General features: G+C 38.1%; 1 protein-coding gene across 3 annotated transcripts in view; it reads right to left on the reverse strand.

Moving 5' to 3' along the window:
* Positions 1-27257, reverse strand: part of LOC111142395 (SMAD family member 2) — a 78811-nt gene that overhangs the window by 22506 nt on the left and 29048 nt on the right. For 2 of the 3 annotated variants that reach the window (XM_022495454.1, XM_022495452.1), the window contains exons 3-5: positions 3516-3605; positions 2271-2464; positions 1300-1434 (exon numbers count right to left, since the gene is read on the reverse strand). In XM_022495454.1, the coding sequence (XP_022351162.1) occupies positions 1300-1434; positions 2271-2464; positions 3516-3605 (419 nt within the window). Of the gene's footprint in view, positions 1-1027; positions 1074-1299; positions 1435-2270; positions 2465-3515; positions 3606-27257 lie in introns of those variants that run through there. The other variant, XM_022495455.1, reaches the window with a different exon arrangement.

Genomic DNA, 27257 nt, shown 5'->3' on the forward strand with positions numbered 1-27257 from the left:
CTTACAAGACTGTATGCTTACACCTCGGTTTCCTGGTATTGTTGAATAATACAAATTCCCACATCAAGGACTAAAATGCACCCCCTACACCATACACACATAACCACCTCCAGCTAAGTCTTCTCCCAAGCAAGGGCCTCTTTCAGTCCTGACCCCACTAGTCTTCATACTCCATCTGCTCTGCACCCTCCTCTCCTAACTTCTCAAAAAGTTTGTTCCCGATCAACCTTAAAAGAAGCCTTAAACTCTCTTTTGGAATAAAATAATAGTTTAAAAAAATGCATATTAAACCAATCAGGAAACACTTTCTACCTTCAAAATAAGCTATTTTTTAAAAATGCTTGCTTTTCTTAGGTTTTTAAATTTGTCTTCAATGAACAAGCATTATTTCCACGAGACACATTAAAGAAATCTTGTTTAAATGTACTTGAAACTAAGTTCCTTACATATTTTCTGTTGCATGCAAAAAAAAAAAAAAAGTCAGAGTGAAGTAGAGAAATATTACAAAAGGAGAAAAAAACTGAGACACTAAAATATACAATGTATAGCTCAATCCTCATCCTAGTATTGTATCTTTAGTTTCTGCTAGGGAAAAACCCAAAAAACAAAAAAGGGAAATACAAATAAAGAAAGTAAGAAAATATTAGTTGTTCTTTTTAAAAAAATAGTGAAAACTAAAACTGCATCAGGGAATATTACCAGATTACATAATATAGTAATTAGAGCCATATATAATACAGTAATTTGAGAACCATGTGGTTAAATTCATTTCTCTTTCAGCAGAGGTTACTGAAGCCCAGACGAAAAAACTAAATTAGAGGAGTTAGGATTTTCAGTACCGCAGTGTTGCTACATCTTAGAAATCAAATATTGTATCTCCTACAGAAATGTTACATTTCTTTCCAACATTATCAAACTATTTATGAAAATGATTATGTCACTTGTTTCAGGAACACTTTTTTCTTCTACCACTTATTTTGCTTACATTCTGTATCTCTCTTAGCTTCAACAACTAAGACAAACTTACTAAGATCTTTTCTTTTCTGCTTCTCACAGTACTTTGATTAAAGCCACTGCAAAAGAAAATGAAATATAACGTAAAACTTTTCTCCAGACAAAAGCGTTTAAAGTACGAGGCTTACACATATCACAAAATCATCAACCCGCAAAGCAGATTTGTCTATTTAAAATTCAGAAGCCTTTTTTTAAAAGGCAAACCACAATTCACGAATACTTGAATATTTAGGAACAACATTTGTATCTATCCCACTTTCTAGGAGATTCGGAAGGCAAAAATACCTGGGATGTAATTACTCTGTGGCTCAATTCCCGCTGGGAAATTAGTGTTTTCTGGAATGGAGTGGGTATAATCGTCCAGAGGAGGCAGCTCTGTTAGGATCTCAGTGTGCCGCGGCACCAGTACGGGAGGCAGAACTGGAAGAGGCAGAGGGATCCAGGTTAACAGCAAGGAAGAAAGGATTGGCGCTGGGGGAGGGGCACACACCAGACCTTCTTTGAAAAACTTCACACACATACAAAAAAAAGAGAGTGGCCTGCTTAATTTTTAAAATTTAGGGTTCACCAATTTGGCATTATACTAGCTGAGAAACTGACAAATCTGATTGGTTTTAACTTGCCATGTAGTCCAGAATCTAAATTTCCAAGTTCCAATTATTCTGTACTTTGAGGAACAAGGGCATTCTGGTAATACTATATTACCGTAACAGTTCATAAATTCCCATTGGAAAAGGTGCAGAAAGATCTGTGAAGTCAGATTTAGGCCATTTCTAAAAATACAGCTGTATTCGCTTTAAAAGTTTCAAGTACACAGCGAAGTAAACTAAAAGTCTTGCTATGAACTTCACTAATCTGCTTAGATGTAATCCATGCCACTAAAGGACTTCAAAAGATGCTCAAAGAACAAAACGACTGAACACAGCTCAGGCAGCAGACAAGTAAAGAGGTCTATCAGTTTAGTTCCAAGCAGTCTATGAATGTGGGGATTACGATTTCCCAGATCTGTAACTCTGAGGTCAAATAGCATGCTTCTCCCAAGAAACTGACATATCCGACCCTCTAAGGGTTTATTTTTCCCTATTTAAAACATTTTAAAAGTCCTTTTAATTAGTAGCAAATAATGCACTGTATTTGAGGTAATTTATCAGAATTTTACACCCAAGTTTCCCAGGGGCAATTACCTAGGAGTACCTAACATACTTAAGTTCAAGTATTTAATTTAAAACAAGGAAAGAAAGCCCCGATTTTTCTACCTGGTGTCTCAACTCTCTGGTAGTGGTAAGGGTTTACACATACTTCATCCTTTTTAAGATTAAAAGCATATTCGCAGTTTTCGATTGCTTTGAGCTCATGGTGACTGTGAAGGTCAGGCCAGCGCCACAATCGGCAATATATCACATGTGGCAGTCCTTTCCGATGGGACACTTGTAGACGGCCATCCAGAGACCTGTTGAGAAGCAAGGGGAGAGAAAGGTGGGAACTTTAAAAACAAAACAGGCATAGTCGATTGGGCTAAATTCATACAGTAAGAGCATAAAGAAAGGAATGACAGACATTCAGTTAGTTTTAGTGAGTACAAGGAAGAAAAATGTACTGTTTAATGGGTCTGCTATAAAAGTAAACAGCAGCACTAGCAGGTGTTTCTCATAAATATGCTACATAAATGACTCGATGTCAGTGAGTGGCTAACCACTTGGGAAGAAACTGAGTTTTAAAAAAGGACCATCTAGTATACTTGAAAAATTTTTGCCAACTTCCATCTTGAGTAAATCGAACTCTTAATTAGGGATGCTTTGGAGGGCATTAATACTGTAGGTGACTGAATTATCAAAAAAAGGAACTAGTGTGAAAAATGGTAAGTACCAACAATGATGTAAAGTAACTTACTCAAACTAATGTAGCTCATTACCCAGTTGTGACTGTTCTGAGTACCGAGGTGTAGTTCTAGAGCTCACACAGTAATGCAGATGGTGATGAAATACAATGAGATGAAATGGACAAATGCCAATATGTTCCAAAAGAGAATAAGGTGATTTAAAAAAAAAAAATAGAGAGAACATAAAATGAGTTAGCCTAGCGTTAACTGTGATATAAGAGGGTTGGTAAATAACTATGTATTTATTAGTATAAAGAAGATGAGATTTAGATGATAGCAAGAAATTTAGCAAAAGCTGGTTATAGATCTACTTGAAAATTAGGCCAACAACAGATTATAATCTAATCTCAAACTCAAATGAGAATATAGGTATCAAAGTTCCTATTCTTTAGGGGATGCAATAATTTAAAGAAGGTTCAAAACTAAAATTTCATTGATCAAAACATCAGCTGACACATTTAATATATCGTTAATACTGGCAAGCAGGTATTTTAAATGCCATGCCTTATTTACATTAAGGAAACATCCTAGGCAAAATGATACTGAGCAACCCATAACAGGTTTTCCAAAACAGCCCCCCGCCCCAAGTTTGCTAGGATTCCATAGAGGGCAGAATATTCACCTGGTTTGTTCAGAGAAGCTGTAAAGGCCTGTTGTATCCCACTGATCTATCGTATTTGGTGTACTCAGTCCCCAAATTTCAGAGCAAGTGCTGTGCATAAATTGAAAAACAAAAAATTGATGTGAACATGGAAGCATGGTTATTCAAAATACCATGATGTAAAACATGGAAAATGTACAGAATACTTCCTTCACCCAGAAAATATATGTCGCTTCACTTTTTCACGGGCTTTTCGCGCTGGTTTCTATATTTTCCATATGAAGGAAGCCAATAAAATGGAACATGTGACTCCAGGTAAGTTATGATTATGTTTTAAAAATGTGAACACCAATGCTCTCTAGCTTCATGAAATCATACCTATAATGCCCTTTCCAATTTCTTCTACTCACGACAAAGGACTAATACCTATGCCATTAGCCTAAGAGTGATTCATTTTATAATCTAGTTTTTTAAAAAACTTATCTAAAAATGGATGTCAACTGGTCTTTTCAATACAGGAAAAATTTCACTTAAGTTAGATACATACCCGCAGTTAAGATTTTCACATTATTTTTTTGAGATACTTTTTTATTCAGTTTTGCAAATACTACATAGAAGGAAGTGCCTTCTGAAGTCACTCAAACATAGCCTAACACCTTAAAAGCTTTAATTGCTGTGGGGACTAAAGATATGTGAAAGCACCAAATTCTTGAAAGACGATAGGAGTATATGAAAAATCAGCTAGGTCTAGTTTTCAAAAATCAATACACCTACAGGACAGAGACCAGGAAGACCTCAAGCTTTTTCTTCCACATCTCATTCCAGAGCATGGGCAGCCCAGAGAAAATTCTCCCTGCTTCCCCGCCATGACTTTATTTCACAGTCACTTCTCATTATGGGGAAAGGGAAGAAGGGCTTCAAAGGCCATCTGGACTTCTGCCTGTCGACGGGTCTCAGGTCCTAAGTTGTGCTTCTTATAGTTAGAGTCAAAAGGTAATTTCTGAAACAAACTCAAACTCCATGTCTCACATATTACAGAATCACCAAAATTTCAAAGAGGAAGAAGAACCATTTCAAAACAATTTTTAGAAATAAAAATCAAATAATGTATTAACTGCTTAAACAAGGTAATGTACACATTGCTAATGAGCTAACTGAGACAACATTTCAAAGGACACTGGTGGCAAGCGCTGTCTTCCTGTGGCCTGGCAACACGCCTCGCAGGGGCTGCAGGGCTGCCGGGTCTCTTGCAGAGCCCGCAGAGCCGCTGGACCACAAACACATTTCATGCCATGCCCTGGGGGCTACAGCAGCCACACTGGACGGTTTTTACAAATGCATTTGCAGACACTACCCAGCACCCTTTTAAGGTATTTTACAGATTCTCTTGCTTTTTAAGCTGTAGAAATCTTTCAATTCCCAAACAACCGAAGTTGGAAAAAGTCAGGAAACTGGAGGATAATGTAAACTTTTTCTTTTTTCTCCAAAGATGTACTGTAAAAAACCCATGACATAGTGTTATTTATTTATTTTTTTTTAAGATTTAATTTATTCATCTGGCAGAGAGAGAGAGACAGAGCATGAGCAGGGGGAGCAGCAGGCAAAGGGAGAGGGAAAGCAGGCCCACCACTTCAGGGAGGGAGAAGCAGGGAGCTTGATGTGGTACTTGACTCCAGGGTCCTGGGATCATGACCTGAGCCAAAGGCAGACGCTTAACCGACTGAGCCACCCAGGCGCCCCACTTGGTTCTTTTATTTAAGATATTTATCAAATACCTACCTTAGAAAACACAGAGCACCAAGTTGTCTAAATCACAATAAAATCAACTACATTCTAGAGTGTTATCTGAATTTAAACCTCATAAGGGAAAGTATACAGCTTACTCTTCATCCTTGAAATGATTAACAAAAGATTAGATTAGAAGCTATTCTGCTCTTATGAGAGTTTAATGAAGATTTCACCCAAGTGTTTCTGACACAGACACAGAACCAGAATCTAAAAGAGAGCGCAAAGAGCTTAACCTGGGCTTGAATCAAGCCCTGAAATAAATCAGAAAATAATAAACAGTCGTTGTTCAGAACATGCAGTCAATTTGGAGGCAGGCCGACCTAGATCACTGCACCCCCCCCCCCAACTCAGCCACATTCCAACTTCCAACATAGGGTATAGATAAGCCTTAGTCCTACTGTTTACTGTAACATCGCTAATTAGAAGGTTTACTTCAAAATATTAAATTTGCTTCTAGCTAGTAAAATTTTTGCTTGTTTATATAAGAAAAACTTCTTTTTAAAGAATCAATTTATAACAAAACACACAAAGCATCTGGAATAAAAGTAAGTATAAATGTGTCAAAACTACACAAAGAAACATTTTAATTATTACTAAAGGACATAAAGGCAAAGTAACCAAAGAGAAAAGCATCTATCTTCCTATTCAGGAAGATATCATAGTGATGTCAATTCCGCCAAAGTAAAATCTCAGACAAAATTACTCCAAATATAACATACCAAAATAAGTAAGAATGACCAGGAAAACTTCAACAAAGAAGAGTAGAGAATGGCCCTACCAAATTCTGAAACACGTTACAAATTCTCAGTAGAAACAGTATGTAGTTAGCAAGAGGACACAAACAAAACAGAGGTCCTACCTGTAGGGCAGCCTCAATTAAGCAAAACCTTCCTTCAGGTAAAAATGACAGCCCCTGAACAAGATATAATAAAATCAACCACGTGAAAACAGTGGAGAGAGACCAAAAGGACAAAAGTCAAAAGGAAGTCAACCTTTGTAAGGGGGAAACTCTACTGGATGAGCTGCATTTAGGTAGCTTTGTATCTAAGGACAGCGCACAGTGTGAGCTAGGCAGGACATCTAGACCTTAAGCAGAGAACGAACCGCAATTTTACCTACGGGCACAAACAATCAGAGAATGGATGTGGGGCTGCAAGAACGGCTGGAAAAAGAAGGGGGAAAATCTGGTAAAGAAGGAATCACAGGGGGATAAATAGCAAAATACGAGTATGAACTCTGTCCAAATCCTTGGCTGACCTCTCAACTACAAATGTGGGAGAGACATACCTCCTGCTGAAAACTAGCACCAGGGCATCTAAAAGAACAAAGTCCTGAAATCCCAGCTATTGCTTACATCAGAGGCAAACCAGAGTTTGAGGCCAACCGAAACTAACTGCTGGAAAAAAAATCAACTCTTCAGAGGAAGATAACAGAATTTAGAGTCTCTATAATATTTCATCCCAAATATCCAGTACAAAAGCACGAATTACTAAACATATCAAGAAACAGGAAAATGTTAGCTCCTAGTCAACAGAAAGAACGGCCAGTAGAAACAAATCCCCCAAATGAACCAACAGACAAGGATTATGAAGTAACTACTGTAAATATGCACATGGACTTAATGAACGGATAGCAATCTCAGCTGATTAATGGAAACTATAAAAATGAATCAAATGTAAATTATAGAACTGAAAATTATAAAATCAGAAATTAAAAAGTTAACCTAATGGTTGGGGAAGACAGAAAAGTCAGTCTGAAGATGAGTCAAGAGAAATCACCTAAACAGAGGAAACAAAGTGAAAAAGAGTGAATAACAAAATGAACAATCTCAGTAACAATAATGTGCAGCTGGAGAGGAAGCAAGAACATACCAGAACAAATGTCTGAAATAGTAATGTCTGAAACATTGTCAACCTCAGCTGAAACTAAACTCATACTTCAAAGAAACTCAGTTAATACCAAGCAGTTTAAATACAAAGAAAATCACACTTGGGCACATCATTGTAAAAACAGTAAAGACAAAAGGTGAAAAGAAAATCTTCAAAGTGGGGAGAACTACAAAAACTCTTGGCACGAAGGACTCCATCTAAACCCCTGCACTAAGAGACTTGAATAAGCTCTAGCATGGCTTCTTGGAGCCTAAGGTCAAGTCCCCGTTAGGATCCAGACCCTTCTGAGTTCCTGTGGGGAGTGGGGGAGAGGTCAACATGGCCCAAAGAATTTACCATTTATTCCTGCCAACACCTGTCAATATAGACCCCTGACCTCCTTTTCTCAGAGCATTTATTTTAAAAACTTGTACTTGGAAATCCTTCTCCAGTCTCTTTAAAATGTACTCTGTGTCTCCTACAGCTCAAGAGTCTTTCTCAAGAACCTGAAATCCAGGGGCGCCTGGGTGGCTCAGTGGGTTAAGTATCTGCCTTCGGCTTGGGTCATGATCTCAGGGTCCTGGGATCGAGCCCCGCATCGGGCTCTCTGCTCAGCGGGGAGCCTGCTTCCCCCTCTATCTCTGCTTGCTGCTCTGCCTACTTATGACCCCTCTCTCTGTGTCAAATAAATAAAATCTTTTAAAAAAAAAAAAAAAGAACCTGAAATCTATTCCTTTGAAATGTAATCAGTCATCAGAAAGGTCAGATCTGTCTCCCAGACTGCCCTCAGAGGGAGGGTAGAGGCCTAACTTGGAGAAATGCCATTTAGCAGACACATATGGCCTAATCACACTGATACTGACCCACCCTCTTCCCCCCCCCCCTTTTTTTTTGCTAATTTTTCACTTCCCTGACTCTGCTCAAGCCTCTATTCATTCCCCCAGCTCCACCCTCACCTTCTCCCAGTCACCTCTATGCAAACTGAAATTGAGCTCAGCTCTTCTACCACTGTGATTACTGAATAAAGTCTGTTTTTACCAACTTTATTTTATTTTTTTTAAGATTTTATTTATTTGATAGACAGAGATTACAAGTAGTCAGAGAGGCAGGCAGAGAGAGAGAGGAGGAAGCAGGTTCCCTGCTGAGCAGAAAGCCTGATGCAGGGCTCCATCCCAGGACCCTGAGACCATGACCTGAGCTGAAAGCAGAGGCTTTAACCCGCTGAGCCACCCAGGTGCCCCTGTTTTTACCAACTTTAATCAATGTCTGGCTTTAACTTTCACAGTAGCAAGATAGAACAATCCACATATGTAGAGGAATGAACACATGAGCAACAATTTCTCATCAGAAATAGTACAAGCCAGAAGACAATGGAACACCTTTAAAGAGCTGAAGGGGGGGGGGGGAACTCAAACTAAAATCTATATCCAACAGAAATATCCTTCATATAAGAAGTCAAAACAAAACCACGTTCAGGAAAACAAACACTGAGAATTCATTTGTAGCAAACTCCGCCCAAAGAAATACTGAAGGAAAAGTTCTTCAGGGTAAAAAGAAACAGCAGCAGATGAAAACTCTCAAGTCACTGAGAAAAATTAAGAGAACTAGAAAGTATTAAGTATGCAGGTAAATGTAAAAAAGACGGTATCTCTTTCTTAATTTCTACAAAAAGAAGGAGATGGCCAGTTATAGCTAAAATTATAACTCTATAAGTATTTAGATACAATTTGTATGACAATAGCCAATAGAAACAAAAGGATGTGTTAAAAACAGCTACACTGTTGCAAAGTTTAGGATTCGTAGTGTCATCTGGAAAGCAACCTCTGCCCCAAAAAAGGAGGAGGGACACAGCAAAAAAAGCTTACAGAAAATTAAAATGAAACACTAAAAAATAATTAACCCCAAAGCTAGGAAAGAAAAGGAAGAAGAAAGATCAGATGGTAAAAGAAAACAGAATAAAGTGTAAAGAGTAAAACAAGGGTAAGTTCAACCACGTCAATAATAACATTATACATAAATACACCACACATTCCAGTAAGTGGCAGAGACTTGTCAGAATGAATACAAGATGTAAAATATCTACAAAAAAGATGTACTTCAAGTATAATATATTGATTAGCTGAAAATATAAGAATGGAAATACACAGTTCATGTAAGCAATAACCTTAATAAAACCTAATACCAGAAACAATAAGGCTTTAAGACTATTACCAGAGATAAAGAGACATTTCTTAAGAAAGTCAATTCATCAGAAAATATTAACCATCCAGTATACATCTAAAAATACAGCTTCAAAAGACATTAAACAAAAACTAACAGAGCTAAAGGAAGAAATGAACACATCAATAATCAGAAACTTCAGTAACTCTTTGAATACTTACACTGCAAACAAAACAAAACGAAACAAAACCAAAACCATATATCACAGAAGAGCTGCACAATACTATTAACCACTCAACCTGACATAAAGAGAATCCTTTTCAAGTATACAGGGAACATTAAGAAAAAGAGAACATATACTAGGACCATAAAAAAAGGGTCAATAAATTTTAAAACTCTGAATTCTTACAGATTATGTTCTTTGGCCAGAAGACAATTAAATTAGAAACCAATGTCTGAAAGATTCTTTAAAAAAAAATCCCAAATATTTGGAAATTAACAACACATTTCTAAGTAACTCATGGGTCAAAGAAGAAATCACAAAATAAATAAGGAAATACTTTACATGATAATGAATCTACGGTGTAAGAAGTTGGGGAAGGGGTGCTAAATCTAAACCAGTGCTTAAAGGGAAATTTGTTGCTTAACAACTATGTTAGAAGAAAGACTTTAATGACTTAATTAACAATGATATGATTTCTTATTAACATTGTACTGGAGGTCCTAGCCAGTGTAATATGGCAAGAAAAGGCAAAAAAAAAAAAAAACAAAAAAACAAAAAAAAACAAACTGGTAAGGGAAGAAATGAAATTACTTTTTTTGAAAAAAGCCAAACTCAAAGAAAGAGAGAGTAGAATGTTGTTTACCAGACCCTGGCGGGTGGGAAAAACAGGCATATGCTGGCCAAAGGATACAAACTTTCAGCTATACAATGAATAAATTCTGGGGATCTAATGTATAACATGGTGACTATAACTAACAATACTATAGTATGTACTGGAAAGTTGTTGAAAGAATAGATCTCAAAAAGTTCTCTCTCCCCACACAGAAAAGGTTATGTGACAGGATGGAGATGTTAACTAACTTTACTGTGGTAATCATTTTGCAGTATATGCATATCAAATCATCACACTGTACATGTTAAATTTACATATTATATTGGCAATAATCTCAAGAAAGCTGGAACAAAAGCCCTGCTTTTTTGGACAATAATATAATTGTTTATATAGAAAATCACTGAAGCAACTTCTAGAATTCATCAGTAAATTTAGCAATCCTCAGACTATAATAACAACTTATAAAAATCCATTATATTTCTATATACTAGCAATAAACAATTCAAAAATTAAAATTTTAAACTGCATTTACGATAGTGTCAAAAAACCAAAATATTTAGACAAAAGGTTTAAAGTAAGATATGTAAGGCCTGTATACACTAACATCTAAAAACTGTGCTGAAAGATATTAAATAAACCTAAGTATACAAAGAGATACACTGTATCTAAAGATTAAACGACTTAAGATTTCCATCTTCCCTAATTCCCTAATAATATTTGGTCTATTTTTTTTTTTTCCAAATCCACTGCAATCATGATTTCAGCAAGGTATTTTTGTAACAACTAATAAGCTGATTAGAAATACAAAGGATCCTGAATAGCAAAATAATCTTGAAAAAGAACAATTAACACAGATGAGATGAATTTATCAGAAATACTTAGCTGGCTAAAAGAAGCTAAACATAAAAGACTAGGAACTGAATGATTCCATTCGCGTGAAGTTCTAGAAGGGGGAAAAAAACAAATTCAAAACAAAAAAAAATTCAAACAGTGGTTGCCTCAAAAACCTTTGGGAAAGAGTAGGAAAGAATGTTCTGGATGATGAAAATGTTCTATTATCTTGATACACTGTAAGTGTATTTGTCAAATATCATTGAATAAGAAGATATTTGAGAACTCACAGTTTAGGTACTTTGCCACTTGGAAACTGTACCTAAAAAAACTAACAACAACAACAACAACAACAAAACCCAAGGGGAAAAAAAAAACAAAAACAAAAGAACTCAAACAATTAAAACTCAGAATGGAAATCAGCAACAAAAAAATATTCATATAGTAATTTAGTATATGATTAAGCGCTCTATGAGCTGATAGGGAAAAATCTCTAAAAATCCTATTAAGTGAAAAACGTGAGCACAGTATATATAGTAAACTACCCTCTTAAAAAAATAGAAATATCGATGTATATGTGTATGCGTCAGGAAACACACACACATACACACACACCATGAACACAGATTATCTGAGGTGAGGAGGAGGAGGGACGGAAGACTTTTCAATGCAAGTCAAGTCATCTTGACATTTCTATAAAAAGATAGGCTTCTAACCTTAGATAACTAAGCATAAGAAGTACAGACTGTTATTTCCCATTCTGCGTCATTTCAACTCACTTTGGGCATTACTGTAGGAGACAATAAAGTGCCAGCCAGAGTCCTTCCTGTTCATTCTCTTCTGACACGTCTTCTCTCTCTACCACAGGGCTTCGGAACCCATTTTCTTCCACCCGCATTTATGTCAACAGTCCCCTCCTAGTCACCTTTTGACTTAACTACTAATTCTTTAGGTATGCCTACCAAACCAGGTCAATTTTTAAGACCCAGCAATCTAGGGGACTTGAATCAGGAAGTTTTAATCACCCCTTATTCCTAAAACATTGATTTTCTGTAACCATATTTTATTTTGCCCATAAGACCCAGACCTCCCAGATGTCTGTATACCTACCGACTAGCAACAAGGTACTGATGACTAAGTATTTTCAGAGCATAAAAACTGGATCACAATACTCCTAGTCACACTAAAACATCTATTTCAAGTAACAGTGCAGAAAATGGAACTCTCAAGCTTTCAAGTTTGCTAATAAGGAGTGGCAAGTTACAATTTCAAGTACGGAGAGTTTCTAAAAAATATTAAAGGAAACAAATGCAGGAAAAATGTTAAAGAAATAGCACTGATTTTAACAACTATATAAAAGATCTTGTGTACATTCCCTAGTCCAATAAATCTAGAATGTCACCTATTTAAAATACATTATTTTGTGTTAATATAAAAGAAAAAACTTCTAATTTTATTTACAAGATGCATCCCAAAGTGAATATATGCTCAACTTAGAATCGGTGAAATATGTAGTAACAATTACGTTCATGTGTTACCTACTACATGTCAGGTACTGTGACACTTTTTGTATCATGGATCTTTATAATAACCTGCAAGCTATGTATTATTATTTCATTTTAAATTTAGGAAAACTCAGTCTCAGAGGGAAAATAAAATAATCTTACCAAGGTCATACACCTAACAAGTGCAGGGCCAGGATCCGAATCCATTTCTTATCAAACAATGCTTTCTACTCTGCCAAGAGCTTTCTGAGCTTTTACTTCAACACCAACTACACCAGCATTTCTATGACTAACGCCTAGGGATCTGTGGGCACCTCAAATATAGTACTTTCAAGGGTCTGTCTGGCTCCTACAATAACTTTTTAAGTTACATTTTTATTGTGAGAGAACAGTAACTTACACAGCCACATACCTTGGGTCACTGGGTAAGCGCCAGTCTTTTCTGCTTCATCACAGTGGTGTCTGGGCTTGGGTCTGTTACAAACACCTCAGCACCAAGGGTAAGTGCAGAGACTGACTTAACGTGGAAATGATGACATCACACCAGAAAGGCCAAATGATATCAGGCCTGATATATTTTTTTAAGATTTTATTTATTTTTTTGTCAGACAGAGAGAGAGAGTGCACAAGCAGGGGGAGTGGCAGGCAGAAGGAGAAGCGGGTTCCCCTTTGGGCAAGGAGCCTCATGTGGGACTCGATCCCAGAACCCTGGGATCATGACCTGAGCTGAAGGCAGATGCTCAACGGACAGAGCCACGCAGGCGCCCCAGGGTGTGTGCTATTTAAATTATGTTTCGCCTGCCTCCTTAGCACAGTAGGCAGCGCGTCAGTCTCATAAATTATGTTTCATAGTAGTTGTAGAGAAAAGAAATAGGAGAATTTAGCAAGACCGGACACAGGATGGTACGCTGACCTCAAAAAAGCCTTAGTCATGGGTATGCAGTACCACGATCACAGTGGAAACAGAAAATCAGTATTAATAAAGAAAAACAGCATTTGTTAAATTGACATTAGAATTTTCTTGGTTACAGAGCTCAGTATAAATTAGCCTTTTTTGATAAGCTTAAAATTTACACTAAATTAGGTTTCTTTGTTTTTTTAGGATTTATTTATCTGAGAGAGAGAGAGAGAGAGAGAAAGAGAGAGCGCGCGCACAAGAGAATACAAGCAGAGGGAGTGGCAGAGGGAGAGGGACAAGCAGGCTCCTCTCTGAGCAGGGAGCCTAACCCAGACAAGGGGCTTGATCCCAGGACCCTGAGATCATGACCTGAGCCAAAGGCAGATGTTTAACTGACTGAGCCACCCAGATGCCTCACTAAATTATGTTTCTACATATTTAAACACTATTAAGGGAAGCCACAAGAAATGTCTGTTCATTACTCAAATGTGAAAAGCATCTACCTGTGCAACATCCAACTGTTTACAAGTAGTAATAACAGAGGATAGGTCTGAGAAGGCTAAACTTGGTGAAATCAACAATATATCCCAAAGAAAGTACCAAATTTTATTATTATTATTAATATTAGGACAGCACTATCCCAAACACTAAGCTCCACAGTTCAATTTATTTGACCATCTGACTTCAGGACATTCTAAAAACTCCTGAGTACTAAAAACTATCATGTTAATGGTTGAAAACATGAACTTGTCTCAGATAAATTCTGCCCAATCAAAGCTTGATAGTGTTCACTAATGCAATTAGCACAGAATATTGCAGATATATGTTGAAACAGAATGTAAAAGACCATAAATCATCTGCAATGCTGTCCCTGCATCGACACGCGGACAGATGAGCAAGCATGTCCATGCGAGAATCTGGTGCCAAGTCCTACAAGTCTTTGTAGGAAACACAGTTTCTTACAGGCGGATTATCCCCTATCAACTGTGTAACCTTCCTGCTTATACTGATTGAATTTAAAAAAAAAAATGGGGGGAAAGAGGTTAAACAGCTATTAAAATCATCAGGACATTAAAGTGCCGAAAAGTCTGTGTGGCATACAATATATTGGTGATCACTGCACTAGCCAGATGATTAGCTAGTAAACCTGGTAGAAATTCTTACAGAATTTCCCTAGTCATCACTGTTATAATTAGTATCAATAAAATTAATGCATCAAAGCTTTTCTTCATCTAAGAATAAGCTGACCTTTGAAAACTGAAGTTAAAATTTTAAGTCTAGTGTACAATTTACCAACTCGATACACACAGAGGTCATTTTCTACATGCACCTACATTAACATTTTGTACTTTTTTCAAAATGACATTGTGTTTGTTAATTAATACACTGTCTGCATTAAGGACATGTATATTTATTCCTATACTTGGTATCAGAACACACAAGAAAAGCGATGAAAACTAAGTTCAAGATTTTGATGGCTCATACTACAGAATCCTATAAACTATTAAATGAGTTTTACTGTTCTGGCCATATCTGCACGATTTGCCACAGTTCAACTACTACTGTCAAGTAATAAACCTTACACTGTTTTACCAATTTATTATTTTTCAATACATTTTGTCTAAAGAGTGTATTTCTTCTACTAGTCAAAAGGAGTTAAGAATCCAGCTTGTCATGGTGAAAAAGGGTGTAAGGCATGCTGAACACTGAGTAAAATTAAAGGGGTTAACAAATTAGCAGAATGGTATCAACAAAGGAAACTTCACTCGAGGTTCCAGCTCTTGATTACAGATGTACTCAAGAAACACGGCCTTCCACGGAACAATCTGTAACTACCCATCTGTAATTCTCTCTCCTTACAACACAACACCCCTTTCATTTCATATATGACTAGCAAGGACTAACATTTATATTCTAAATAGCTCAGAAATCAAGAACTGATCATTGCAATAAAAAAAAGAAAAAAGACCACGTGTCTCTATCATTACATATACTGTATCGGTCTGTGTACTTCATCACCACTATATAGCTAAGGCATGGGAAGTAGAAAAAAAAGAAAATGCCCACCCCCAGATAAGTTTTTTCATTTTTTTTTTCTTCCTTCTATCAGAAGCTTTAGGAACAACCTTGTCCTTAACAAATTAGCAAAGGGTCCAAATGAACAATTAAGAAATTTTCATTGGCTACAGAAAACTTTAAAAATTGGCAACACTTAGGGGCGCCTTAACTAAGCATCCGACTCTTAATTTCAGTTCCGGTCATGATCTCAGGGATCGAGAAATTGAGGCCTGCATCTGGGTCCGCACTCATTGCAGACAGAGTCTGCTTGAAGATTCTCTCCCTGTGCTCTTCTTCCCCACCATGCACGTGTGCGCGCTCTCTCTCAAATAAATAAACCTTAAAAAAAAAAAAAAAATCGCCATTTATTTTAAGCATTTGCTATGTACCTGGCCTATTCATAGTGCTTCACATATACTACCTGATTTATACTCTTACCAACCCTATAAAGTGACTTAACATTACTAATACTTTCAAATAAAGAAATAAATGTGAGCAGTTAAGTAACTCAAAAGGTCACAGAGCTACTGAAGTAAGAGCCAGGACTTACCCCATTTCTGGCTGGCTTAAGAGCCTAAGATACATACTTTTCAGAATGATGGTGTAAATGAATGATTTCAGACTTTTATATGAGTACATACTGACTTTATTTTCTCTTCTGTCTTCTCAATACTCTGGCATTTGGGGCCCTGATGGGGAGACTGTCCCTCCCAGGGCGAATTCCTAGAGATAACAAGAAGCTCCCTGGGGAGTGCACCTTTCTCACATAAAAACCAACCACTCTAGAACCCATACCCTTAAATAAACATCATGCCAATATTCCTCCTGCCATAAATCACCCTAGAGCTAGGTACTCAACAACTAGCAATGACCCCTAGTCCAGAGCCTGCTGAAATTAAACTACCCAATCCAATCTTTCAGCATTATCTACCTGGCATTGCCCGTTCCTTCCCTGGAAAATTCCAACAAAGGTTCTGGGCTATGCTTGGTCTTGCCCCTCTATTTATCAACCCATCTTAATTTTTGATACATTAAAATTTAAGTTGCAGATTCTTCAAATCTATAGGCACTTAAACATATATGTATTAACTAGAATTCATTGCTCACTTGTGGGTTTTTTTTTAAGGTAAAATGTACATAACATGAAGCAAATTTTAATGGTGCCATCGTGTTTTAAGATAACATTGCATAAATGTGGTTGTCAACCCCCAACCCTGTCAAGAAATCCACCCAGAAAACCCACCATGCCCTTTAATCAGTCAATTCCTGCCAGCCCTTCTCCCATCCTCAGAGGCGATCATGGATCTGTTTTTTTCACCGTGTTTAATCTCTTTTAGAACTTCATATAAATAGAACCATACAGGGGCGCCTGGGTGGCTCAGTGGGTTAAAGCCTCTGCCTTCCACTCAGGTCATGATCTCAGGGTCCTGGGATCGAGCCCTGCATCGGGCTCTCTGCTCAGCAGCAGGCCTGCTTCCCTCTCTCTCTGCCTGCCTCTCTGCCGACTTGTGATCTCTGTCTGTCAAATACATAAATAAAATCTTAAAAAAAAAAAAAATAGAACCATACAGTATATTCTCCTTGGGATCTGGCTTTTTTGACTCAGCATAACAATCCTGAGAGTCACCCATGTGACAGTAGGCCATTCTTTTTGGTGCTAAATTTTCCATTACACAAACAGACCACAATTTGTTTAGTCATTTTTTACCAGTGGACACCTGACCTGTTGCCAGATCTGAGGTATGATGAATAAAGCTGCTGTGAGCATTCAAGTAAGTGCCTTTTTGTGGACACACGTTCTGTCTTGGGTAAATACCTAGAAGTGAAATTCTTAGAGGTTATTGGATAGATGCATGTTTAGACAGACCTTTTCTCCCAAGTGGAAAGCCCCATTTTATATTCCCTCCTTCAATATATGAAAGCTTCTGGTTGTTCCACAGCCTCCCCAACATTTGGTGTGGTCAGTTTCCTTAATGACAGCCATTCTGGTGGCTGTGCAGTGGTATTTCATAGTGGTTTCAATTTGCATTTTCATGATAACTAACAATATTGCACACTTTCCATTTGTTTACTGGCCCTTGGTGTATCTTCTTTTGTGAAGTATCTAAATGTTTTCCCCATTTTTAAAATTAGATTTTTACTACTGAGTTCTAGAAATCCTTAAAAAAAAAAAAAGGATTTTATTTATTCATCAGAGATAGGGGGAGCACAAGCAGGGGGAGTGGCAGGCAGAGGGAGAAACAGACTCCCCACTGAGCAGAGAGTCCAATGCAGGACTCAACCCCAGGACCCCGGGGATCATGACCACAGCCAAAGGCAACCACTCAACCAACTGAGCCACCCCAGCACCTCCAGAAATTCTTTATAAATTCTGGATACAATCCTTCTGTCAGAAATATTTTGCAAATATTTTCTTCTATTTTGTGATTTGCTTATTCATTTCTTAATAATGTTTTTTGAGGAGATCCTTTTACTATTAATGAAGTCTAACTTACCAAATTCTTCTTATTGCTTTCTATATAAAAACCGCAATAACCTTTGCCTATCCCCAACTCACAAATATATTCTCCTATACAGGCTTTTAGATGAGAACTATGATCCATCAGTTCCAGATTTTTTCTGAGTGGTGGAAGGTGGCATCAAAGTTCATTCTTCTGTATGGATATCCAGTTCTTTCAGCATTCTATGTTGAGAAGACTTTCCTGTCCCTATTGGATCACTTTGGCATCGCTGTCAAAAACCAAGTAACCTTATCTCTGGGGTTATCTATTCTATCCCATCTATCTGTTTTTTTATAGTTTCTGCTTTTTGCATTTACTGAATGACTGCAATTCTTTTTTTTTTTTTTTTTAATTTTTAAAAAATATTTTATTTATTTGTCAGAGAGAGAGCGTGCGCACAAGCAGGCAGAGTGGCAGGCAGAGGCAGAGAGAGAAGCAGCCTCCCCACTGAGCAAGGAGCCCAATGTGGGACTTGATCCCAAAACTCTGGGATCATGACCTGAGCCAAAGGCAGGTCATGAGGCACCCAGGAGTCCCTATCGGTTTGTTTTTATGCCAGAACCACATGGTATTGATTACTGTGGCTTCATGAAAAGTCTTGAAGTCAGATAATTTAAGTCCTCTTTGTTTTTCCTTCCCAAGATTGATTTAGATATTCTAGGCCCTGTGCATTTCCACGTAAATTTTAGGGTAAGTCTGTACACTTTCACAAAATAAAGTTTTTAAGAAGATTCATTTGGATCAGACTAAATTAGAAGAAACTAACTTAATATTACTGGGTGTCCCAACTCATAAACATATCTGTCAATTTATTGCACAGTAGTTCCAATACACTGGTCATCTCAGGGCTGGTCTCCGTTGGTCTCCTGTTCAGACAGGGTCACATGTTCTTTGTTCTTCATGTTGAGTAATTTGGGACTGTATGCTGGACATTGTGATTGGTATGTGATAGAGATGCTAGATTCTGTTGTATTTCTCCAGTAAGAGTTAACTGTTTTTGTTTTGGCTGGCAATTAATTTGTTTGCACTTAAACTGCTAATTCTGTCTTTGAACAATTCTAATCCATTTTTTTACCTTTAGCTAGGCTGCACTAAGTCTACCCAACATATGTGTGGGTTCAGGGGTCAGTCTAGTGATTTTGGTGAAGTTCTTAAGCAGAATCTGGAACTCGCACTCTGTTCTGTAGCTCCTCCTTGCTAGGATTTTCCCCGCATTCTTCAGCCACTATGGTTGTCCCAAACTCAAATCTGTGGTTTTTTAGGACAGAAAAAGTGGGTTTGGGAATGAAAATTTAGCTACCCCGCACATTCTGCATGGCTAAAGAAGTTTATTAAAAACAGAAAATTCACCTTTTCTTTTAAGAGTCAAATCTCCTCCAAAAGAGGTCTATTTTTGTTTATTCTCTAGTCCTCTGTTTTTCTTTTTATCTTGTGCAGTTTATAACTATTATCTGAGGGAGTGTCATTCTGGTAAAAGCATATCTGTCTATATAAGAATTCTCTCTCCATTCATCTTTAATTTCCCTCATCAGGGTTTTGAAATTTCAGTGTAGAAATCTTATGTGTCTTTAAAAAAATGTATTTTAAATTTTTTATAGTTTTTTTATTTAATTATTTTTATTAACATATAATGTATTATTTGCCCCAGGGGTACAGGTCTGTGAATCATCAGGCTTACACATTTCACTCACCATAGCACATACCCTCCCCAACGTCCATAACCCAACCATCCTCTCCCCACCCTCTAATCCCCCCAACAACCCTCAGTTAGTTTTGTGAGATTGAGTCTCTTGTGGTTTGTCTTCCTCCCGATCCCATCACTACTTTAAGTCTGATACTATTCACAGCATGTTTCTCTTAGTATCACTTCCCTATTTATGAAAAAAAGGATTTTTAGATACTGGACCTATAAAGTGCAATCTTGCTAATAAATTAAATCATTTGCTTTAGATGTTTTTGTAGATTGCTTTTAAAAGGTCTCTTACACATTGCTATCTAAAAAGCAAGAGTTTTCACCCAATCTTTCAGATCTTTATGCTTTTACATTTCATATTCCACTGGTGAGGTCCTCCATTAAAATAATGAAGACACAAGAGTGGACATCCTTGTCCTCTTACTGATCTCAGGAAAAAACACTATTTTATGATTAAGTGTCTTAGCTGTTTTTCTTAAATGTCTTTTATTAGACTGAGAAAAATCTCTTTACATTTCTAGTTTGCTGGAGTGTTTATCATGAATGGATGAATTCTGTCAATTACTTTTGGCCAAATGAAGTGATCTTATGGTTTTTCTCCTTTGTTGGTATAGTAAATTACACTAATTTTTGAAATTTGTAAATTAACCTTGCATTTTTGAGATAAATCTCACCTGTGATGTATTCTTTTAATATACTGCTGGAGTTTATTTTATTAACCAATTTTTTCATCTATGTTCACGACAAATATTAATCTCTAAATTATGTGTGCCATCTTTGCCAGGTTTGGGCACTGGGTTTATGTTGGCCTCATAAAAGAACGTTTTTCCTGAGTTTCTGTAAGACTGATGTTATTTCTTGCTCAAATGCCTTAAATTACCAGAAAAGCTACCTGGACCAGTAGTTTTCTTTGTGGTAAAGCTTTTAATTATGAATTCAGTTTCCTTTTTTTTGAAGATTTTATTTATTCTTCTGAGAAGGAGCGAGCATGAGTGGGGGGAAGTGGGGACTGAGGGAAAAGCAGACTTTCTGCTGAGCAGGGAGCTGGACATGGGGCTTGATCCTAGGATCCTGGGATCATAAGCAGAGCCTAAGGCAGACACTCAACCGAGTCACCCAGGCACCCCTAAATTCAGTTTATTTAACTGATAAAGAGCTACCCAAATTTTCCACTTGTAGCATCAGCTAGGATAACATATTTTTTAAGAAAGCCATTTCAAATTTAATTGCATGAAGTTATTTAAAATATTGCATGAAGTTATTTAAAATATATGCATATGATGCTTTTAATGTCTGTAGGACCTAGGACATTACATTTCTTTCTTTCTTTCTTTTTTTTTTTTTTTTTTAAGACTTATTCATTAGAGAGGGAAAGAGAGCGCACACAAGCAGGGGGAAGAGGGAGAGGGAGAGGCAGACTCCCCATTGAGCTGGGAGCCCGACATGGGGCTCAATCCCAGGACCTGGCCAAAGGCAGACGCCTAACTATCTGAGCCACCCAGGAACCCGAACATTTCATTTCTACCAGAGGTAATTTATGCTTATGGTCTCTATCATGTTCTTTCTCACCATTAGTCTAAGAGGGGTTTACCAACTTACCGATCTTTCTAAAGAACCAGCTCTACCAGCCTTGCACTTTTGGCATTGATAATTATCTCTATTGTCTCTCTTCTAGTCATTGATTTCTTATTTTAATTATTTTTCCCTTCCACTTACTTTTCATTTTCTTTTACTTTTGTTTCTACTTTCCTACATGAAGTCTTAGGTAAGTTTTCTGATACAGTTAAAGCTATAAATTTCCCTTCAAGCACTGTTTCAGCTACATCCCACATATCTGATAAGCTGTAATTTCATTATCACTTAGTCTGAATTATATTCTAATTTCTCTCATGGCTTTCTTCTAAGTAACCCATGGGTCAAAGAATTGTGTTGTTTGGAGCGCCTGGGTGGCTCAGTGGGTTAAAGCCTCTGCCTTCGGCTCAGGTCATGATCCCAGGGTCCTGGTATCAGGCCCCACATCGGGCTCTCTGCTCAGCGGGGAGCCTGCTTCCCCCTCTCTCTCTGCCTGTCTCTCTGCCTGCTTGTGATCTCTGTCAAATAAATAAAAAAATCTTTAAAAAAAAAAAAAAGAATTGTGTTGTTTAATCTTTATTTTTTAATAGATATTTTATTGGTATTGACTTCTAATTTTGTTCTGTTTTTGGGGAGAGAACATACTCTGTTGATTTCAATCTTTTAAAATTTATTGAGACTTGTGCCCTGCAAATCATCTTTCCTGGTGTTCTTACCATGAGCACTTGAAAAGACTGTATTATACTGATATTAGATTTAGTAATCTATAAATATCAAGTCAGTGGGTAAGTGTAATCTAGATCTTCTATGCTGTTACTGATTTTTTGGGCCTAACCGAACTCTTCAACTCTGTGGATTTATGATTTTGATCCATTAATTCTTCCAAGTTTTACTACACCTATTTTGAAGCTTTTTTATTTAGCAAGTACACATTTATGTTTATGACGTCTTGATGTCGGCACTTCAGAGATGTAATTTTACAATGTACATACCAGCACTAAGCCCTTACACATATTACATCACTTAACCTTCCAACAAACCACAAATCAGGCATTGTCCTGCCCACCAGACGAATGAGGTAGTAGAAGCACAGAGGCAAATGCAGCCAACAAGTGGCCTGGAGAGGCTGCATTCTTAATTACCAAGGCTATTCTGCCTCTTACCCATTTATTAAAAAGAAACAATAAAAACAAAGTAAGTCAAAACTAAAACAATAACTTTGGTATAATATCCCAGATAAGTAAAACCTTCATAGCATGTGCTTAATTATAAAAATAAGAGATTTTGTGATATGAGTTCTTTTTCTCAGGAAAAAAAAATTTTTTAAAAGATTCATTCATTCATTTATTTGTCAGAGATAGAGAGAGAGAACAAGCAGGGGGAGCAGCAAGCAGAGGGAGAAGCAGGCTCTCCACTGAGCAAAGAGCCCAATGTGGGACTGACCCCAGGACCCTGGGATCATGACCCGATCTGAAGACAGCCGCTTAACCAAGAGCAACTCAAGTATCCTGGGGGGGAAAAAATTCTTAAGTAAACCGGCACCGCCACTCCCATACAAAAATAGGAGGAGACAACAGAATCCCTATGGTCAGAGTCCTGTAAGGATAAAACTGATACTCTTAATTCTTCCTTGGTTTGGTTTAGCTTTTCTTAGAAGCAGAATGACCAAGTAAGAATTGAAAAAATATTTCACCTTTACCTCTATTTTATACTGAAAACACTACCTTGTGACCTTGCTAGATGTTCCAACTGCCTTTAAAAAACATCTCTCACACAAATAAAGTAGTCCCTACCATTGAAGTCCCCTACAATTGATTTTAAATATCAATTCTAGGGTTGCCTGGGTGGCTCTGTCAGTTGGGGGTCGGACTCTTGATTTTTGGCTCAGGTCATGATCTCAGGGTTGTGTGATCCAGCCCTGCATCTGGGTCTGTGATCAGTAGGGAGTCTGCTTGAGATTCTCCCTCTCCTTCTGCCCCTCCCCCAAACCCCTCACACTCACTCACTCCTACTCTCAACTATATAAATAAATCCTTAAAAATTTTGAAAAAATAAAATCAATTCTAAAAATAGTTGCTCAAAATATTTCAAGTCCACCCAAAAACAAACTTTTCACTTGCCAAAAAAAAAAAAACCTAATAATAAAAGAGGCTCAGAATATTTTAATAATGTAGCTAATGGATTTTCTAAATTTATTTTTATATTTCGTTTTTAACAATTAAAAGTGTATCCTAAATGACAAAAAAAGATCCTAATGGAAAAATCTATCATTACAATCTTTTAAATTAAATAGATAAAATAAGAAGAGCAATACAGAATAGAATTCTGTAAAAACTCAACTTTCTAAGTCATACATTTTGGTGGTGCTTGTTTTTGGTTGTAAAGAAAGGATTTTTAATCTGATAATTTTAAAAATCAGCATCCTATAAAATAAAAATCAACTCACATTTGTGTAACACTTTAAAGCTGACAATGTTTTTACATGAAGAAGTTATAATGTATAGGTAATATACATAGACAAATGTGTTTTTATAACTGTTAATGCAAATTATACACAGCATTACATAAAAACAATGAGGAAAAAATTCCCTCAATTTCTTAAATTACTTTTCATTATAAATTTTTGTTCAGTATCAAACTCTGAACTTTCACACTGTCCTTAGGACAAACATAGCCTTCCTTCACCTGCTCTCCTGCACTGGCCTAGCAAACTTGGAAGTAAACCAAGTCAGGGAGAAATTTTATCTTCCTACAAGCATATAAAGTCCTACAAATAAAGCAAAGTTCATAAAAGAAAAAAGCGTGGGAGGAGGGAGTTAACCAAAGTCTCACACAGTTCTTTTTTTTAATTATTAAGATTTTATTTATGCATTTGGCAGGCAGAGAGAGAGGAAGGGAAGCAGGCTCCCTGCTGAGCAGAGAGCCAGGCATGGGGCTCCATCCCAGGACCCTGAGATCATGACCTGAGCCGAAGGCAGAGGCTTTAACCCACTGAGCCACCCAGGCGCCCCAGTCTTACATAGTTCTAACGTAACATAATTCATGATCACAGTTAATAAGGGCCTGAAGACCACCACTCTGCAATGCTTCCCATAATTACTCAACAGCAGAGCCACAGCTGGATTCCAAAAGACTAATATAACTGTTCAAAGGGGGGGGAAAAGTGGTAAAAGAAGAAAACTCCACAACTATAATAAAATTGTCTCTTGGGGAATTAAGCCTCATTGGATAATCTGACAGGTATGATGGCCAATTACAGTGTTATGAAAATGAGTTTTATGTGTTGTCAAAATGGTGCACACCATCTCCCCATTTTCACAGATCCTATCCATCGCCAACGCCACTAACCTTGGACTCCCAAGTTTTCAAAATGAGAACATAGCTTCTTCAACAAGCAGACTTGCTGAGCTCTGCCCACTCGCACGGCCCTTCGCCCTCCAACAAGCTCTCGTGCAACAGCTCTCCTCCCTGCAGTCAGAGTCTGGAATGATCCCAGGGCTGCATGAGTCCTACCCATGGGGATGGCGTAACCACAGATCTCTTCAGGAACGAACATTCACCCTGCTCTACATGAAAACTGCATTCTCTGCATCTCACTAACCCCACCTCGTCCAGGACTCTGCGGCTCTTATTTTTTAGGGCCCCACAGGTTCAGGAGCATCAGAAAGAGGGAGTTTTAGAGGAAAAGGGACCAAACAGCCTTAGGGCCGACCCGACTGAGATCTGATGGGACAGGAATGTGGGGCTGAGGTCCTGGGAGGCTCACAAGGCCAGTGCTGCCTCTTCCCTGCAGTCAGTTTCTGGTGCAGGTACTTCCCTGGCTGTCTGCCCGGGTCACTGCAACACTCCAGGCTGGGCCTTTGGTTCACTTCAAGACAACTTCAGCTACCTCAGTAGCGAAGTCTGGACCTTGGGAAAACTCGTGCATCTCTGATTCATCAAACTCCACAACACGCAGGCCGTTCTCACCATGCCTGCTCTTCATTCCACCGATGCAGGCGCAGCTCTATCAGCCTTGCACTTGTTAAGCCATTTTCAGGGGGAAGGCAGGAGCCCGTCTACTGATTTCCCAGACCTCAGCAAGTCAAACGGATACGTTCCCCTGAAGCCCCTCAATGTGGACAAAGGAAAGGGGAAATGCCAGACCATATGCTGTTTTCTGCAAAGAAGCGCTCGTATGGGATCCCTCTTAAGAAACGCCTCCATTTCTTCTATATAGCCTAGAAGTAGGGGATGGGTTAATCACAGCCGTAGCTGTCTCATGGAATCCCATCTGCAAGTCCTGCATCTGAACGGTCCACTGCTCCTCAGTTCTGAATGCAGGTTACTTGCAATCTACTGATCTCAGGTTTGGGGGTCTCTGAATAAATACCAGAAGTTCCCATTTGAACATTCTGTTAGAATTCTACTTCCAGGTAAGATACAAGAAGGTCATAGCAGGCTACTGTTACTATTGCAACAACTAGAGGAAAAAAGATACCCCCCCCCCCAAAAAAGCAAATGACATAATAGCTGCTGAAGTAACCAGATCAGGATGAATCAAAGTTGTAACTAGGAGTGGGGCACCTGGGTGACTCAGTCAGTTAAGCCTCTGCCTTGGGCTCAGGTCATGATCCCAGGGTCCCAGGATGGAGACCCATGTCTGTCCCTCCCCCTGCTTATGTTCTCCCTCAAATAAATAAAATCACTCACAAGGAGGACGAGGAACATATTCTCGGTGAACTGAGGACCGCCTGTCATTCCCTTTCCAGGGCTCATATGCAGATTCTAGGAACAGGATGTGGGTCAGGCTTGGTCTGGGAAGAGAAACTCTACTGAAGAAAATAACAGAAGTTTGAACAATCACAGGAGTCTCCTTCCTCAAAGATGTTTGCCAGGTTGTAAAGCTGCGATCCATAGGAGGCTCAAGAGCCAAATTCAAACCAGGGAAAGAAGGACAGAAGTGAATCTCCCACCGTGTTTGTGGCAGTAGGTGATAGAGGCCCACCAGGGGGCCTCTCACAATCCCAGGGGAGCCCTATTCAAGGAAAAGGTATGAGACAGTGGTACACTGAAGCCCAAGAAATGGCAACTGAGCCCCACTTCTGCTCAATCCCCACTGAGATTAAGAGGATCAGCCCCTCTATCCACCAGACATAGGAAGGGTCAAACACTTTTTGGGGGAAAGCATCATTTGCAGCACTTTCATTCCCTCATACACAATATATGCCATACCATCAAAATTACACAGCACAGGAAAGGCAGAGAAATGTGATCATTAAAAGACTAAACAGACCATGAGAGAAGCAGGCCGACAGATACTAGAGTTGGCAGATGGACTTTAAAATAACTATTATAAATATACTAAAGAAAATTCAGGAAAACAGAAATGGAGGAAGAATTTCAAATGAGAGCTGGAACCTACAATATCAAAGGAACATGCTAAAACAGAAAAACACAGGATTTTAAATTAAGAACTCACTGAATGTGTTTAACAGCAGACTAAACACAGCATAAAACAGGATCCATAAATGCAAAGTTAAGTCAAAAGAAAATATCCAAACTGAACAAGGAAGGAAAAATAAAAGAATGAAAAGAACAGAACATAAGAAACATGTGGTATCCAGTCATTTTAGCCCAAGTACTGGGGAGGAGTTAAAACCACACTGCAGGGTAGCCTAACACGGTGTTTTACTATTACTTTCCATCTCCGCGGTCCACGTGTGGTGCTTTCTATTTCAGGCCCTTAGATGGTGGTACATTTACTTGTGAATCACTAGTGAGGACCACAGAGGCCTAGAAACACTCTACCACAAGACAGGAAAGAGAAGGAGTAAACAGTATGGTTAAATGTTGTCCCCAATAATTACAATCCTCCCAGAATGTGGTTAGTAACACAGAAACGGTCTGGGCAAGCTGGAATAGCTCCAGATACAACTGGAAACAGACCAAAGATGCTGGCAAAACAAAAGATGGTTGTAATTTCTTAAATGCCTATTATTTTAGCTAGGTTGAGGAATGTATTCTTTAAGCCAAGACAGTACATTAATGGGGCAAGAGAAGTGGAGAGGATG

The sequence above is a fragment of the Enhydra lutris genome, unplaced genomic scaffold, assembly GCF_002288905.1.
Source record: "Enhydra lutris kenyoni isolate GAN:26980312 unplaced genomic scaffold, ASM228890v2 scaffoldscaffold8, whole genome shotgun sequence".
Classification (NCBI taxonomy): Eukaryota; Metazoa; Chordata; class Mammalia; order Carnivora; family Mustelidae; genus Enhydra; species Enhydra lutris.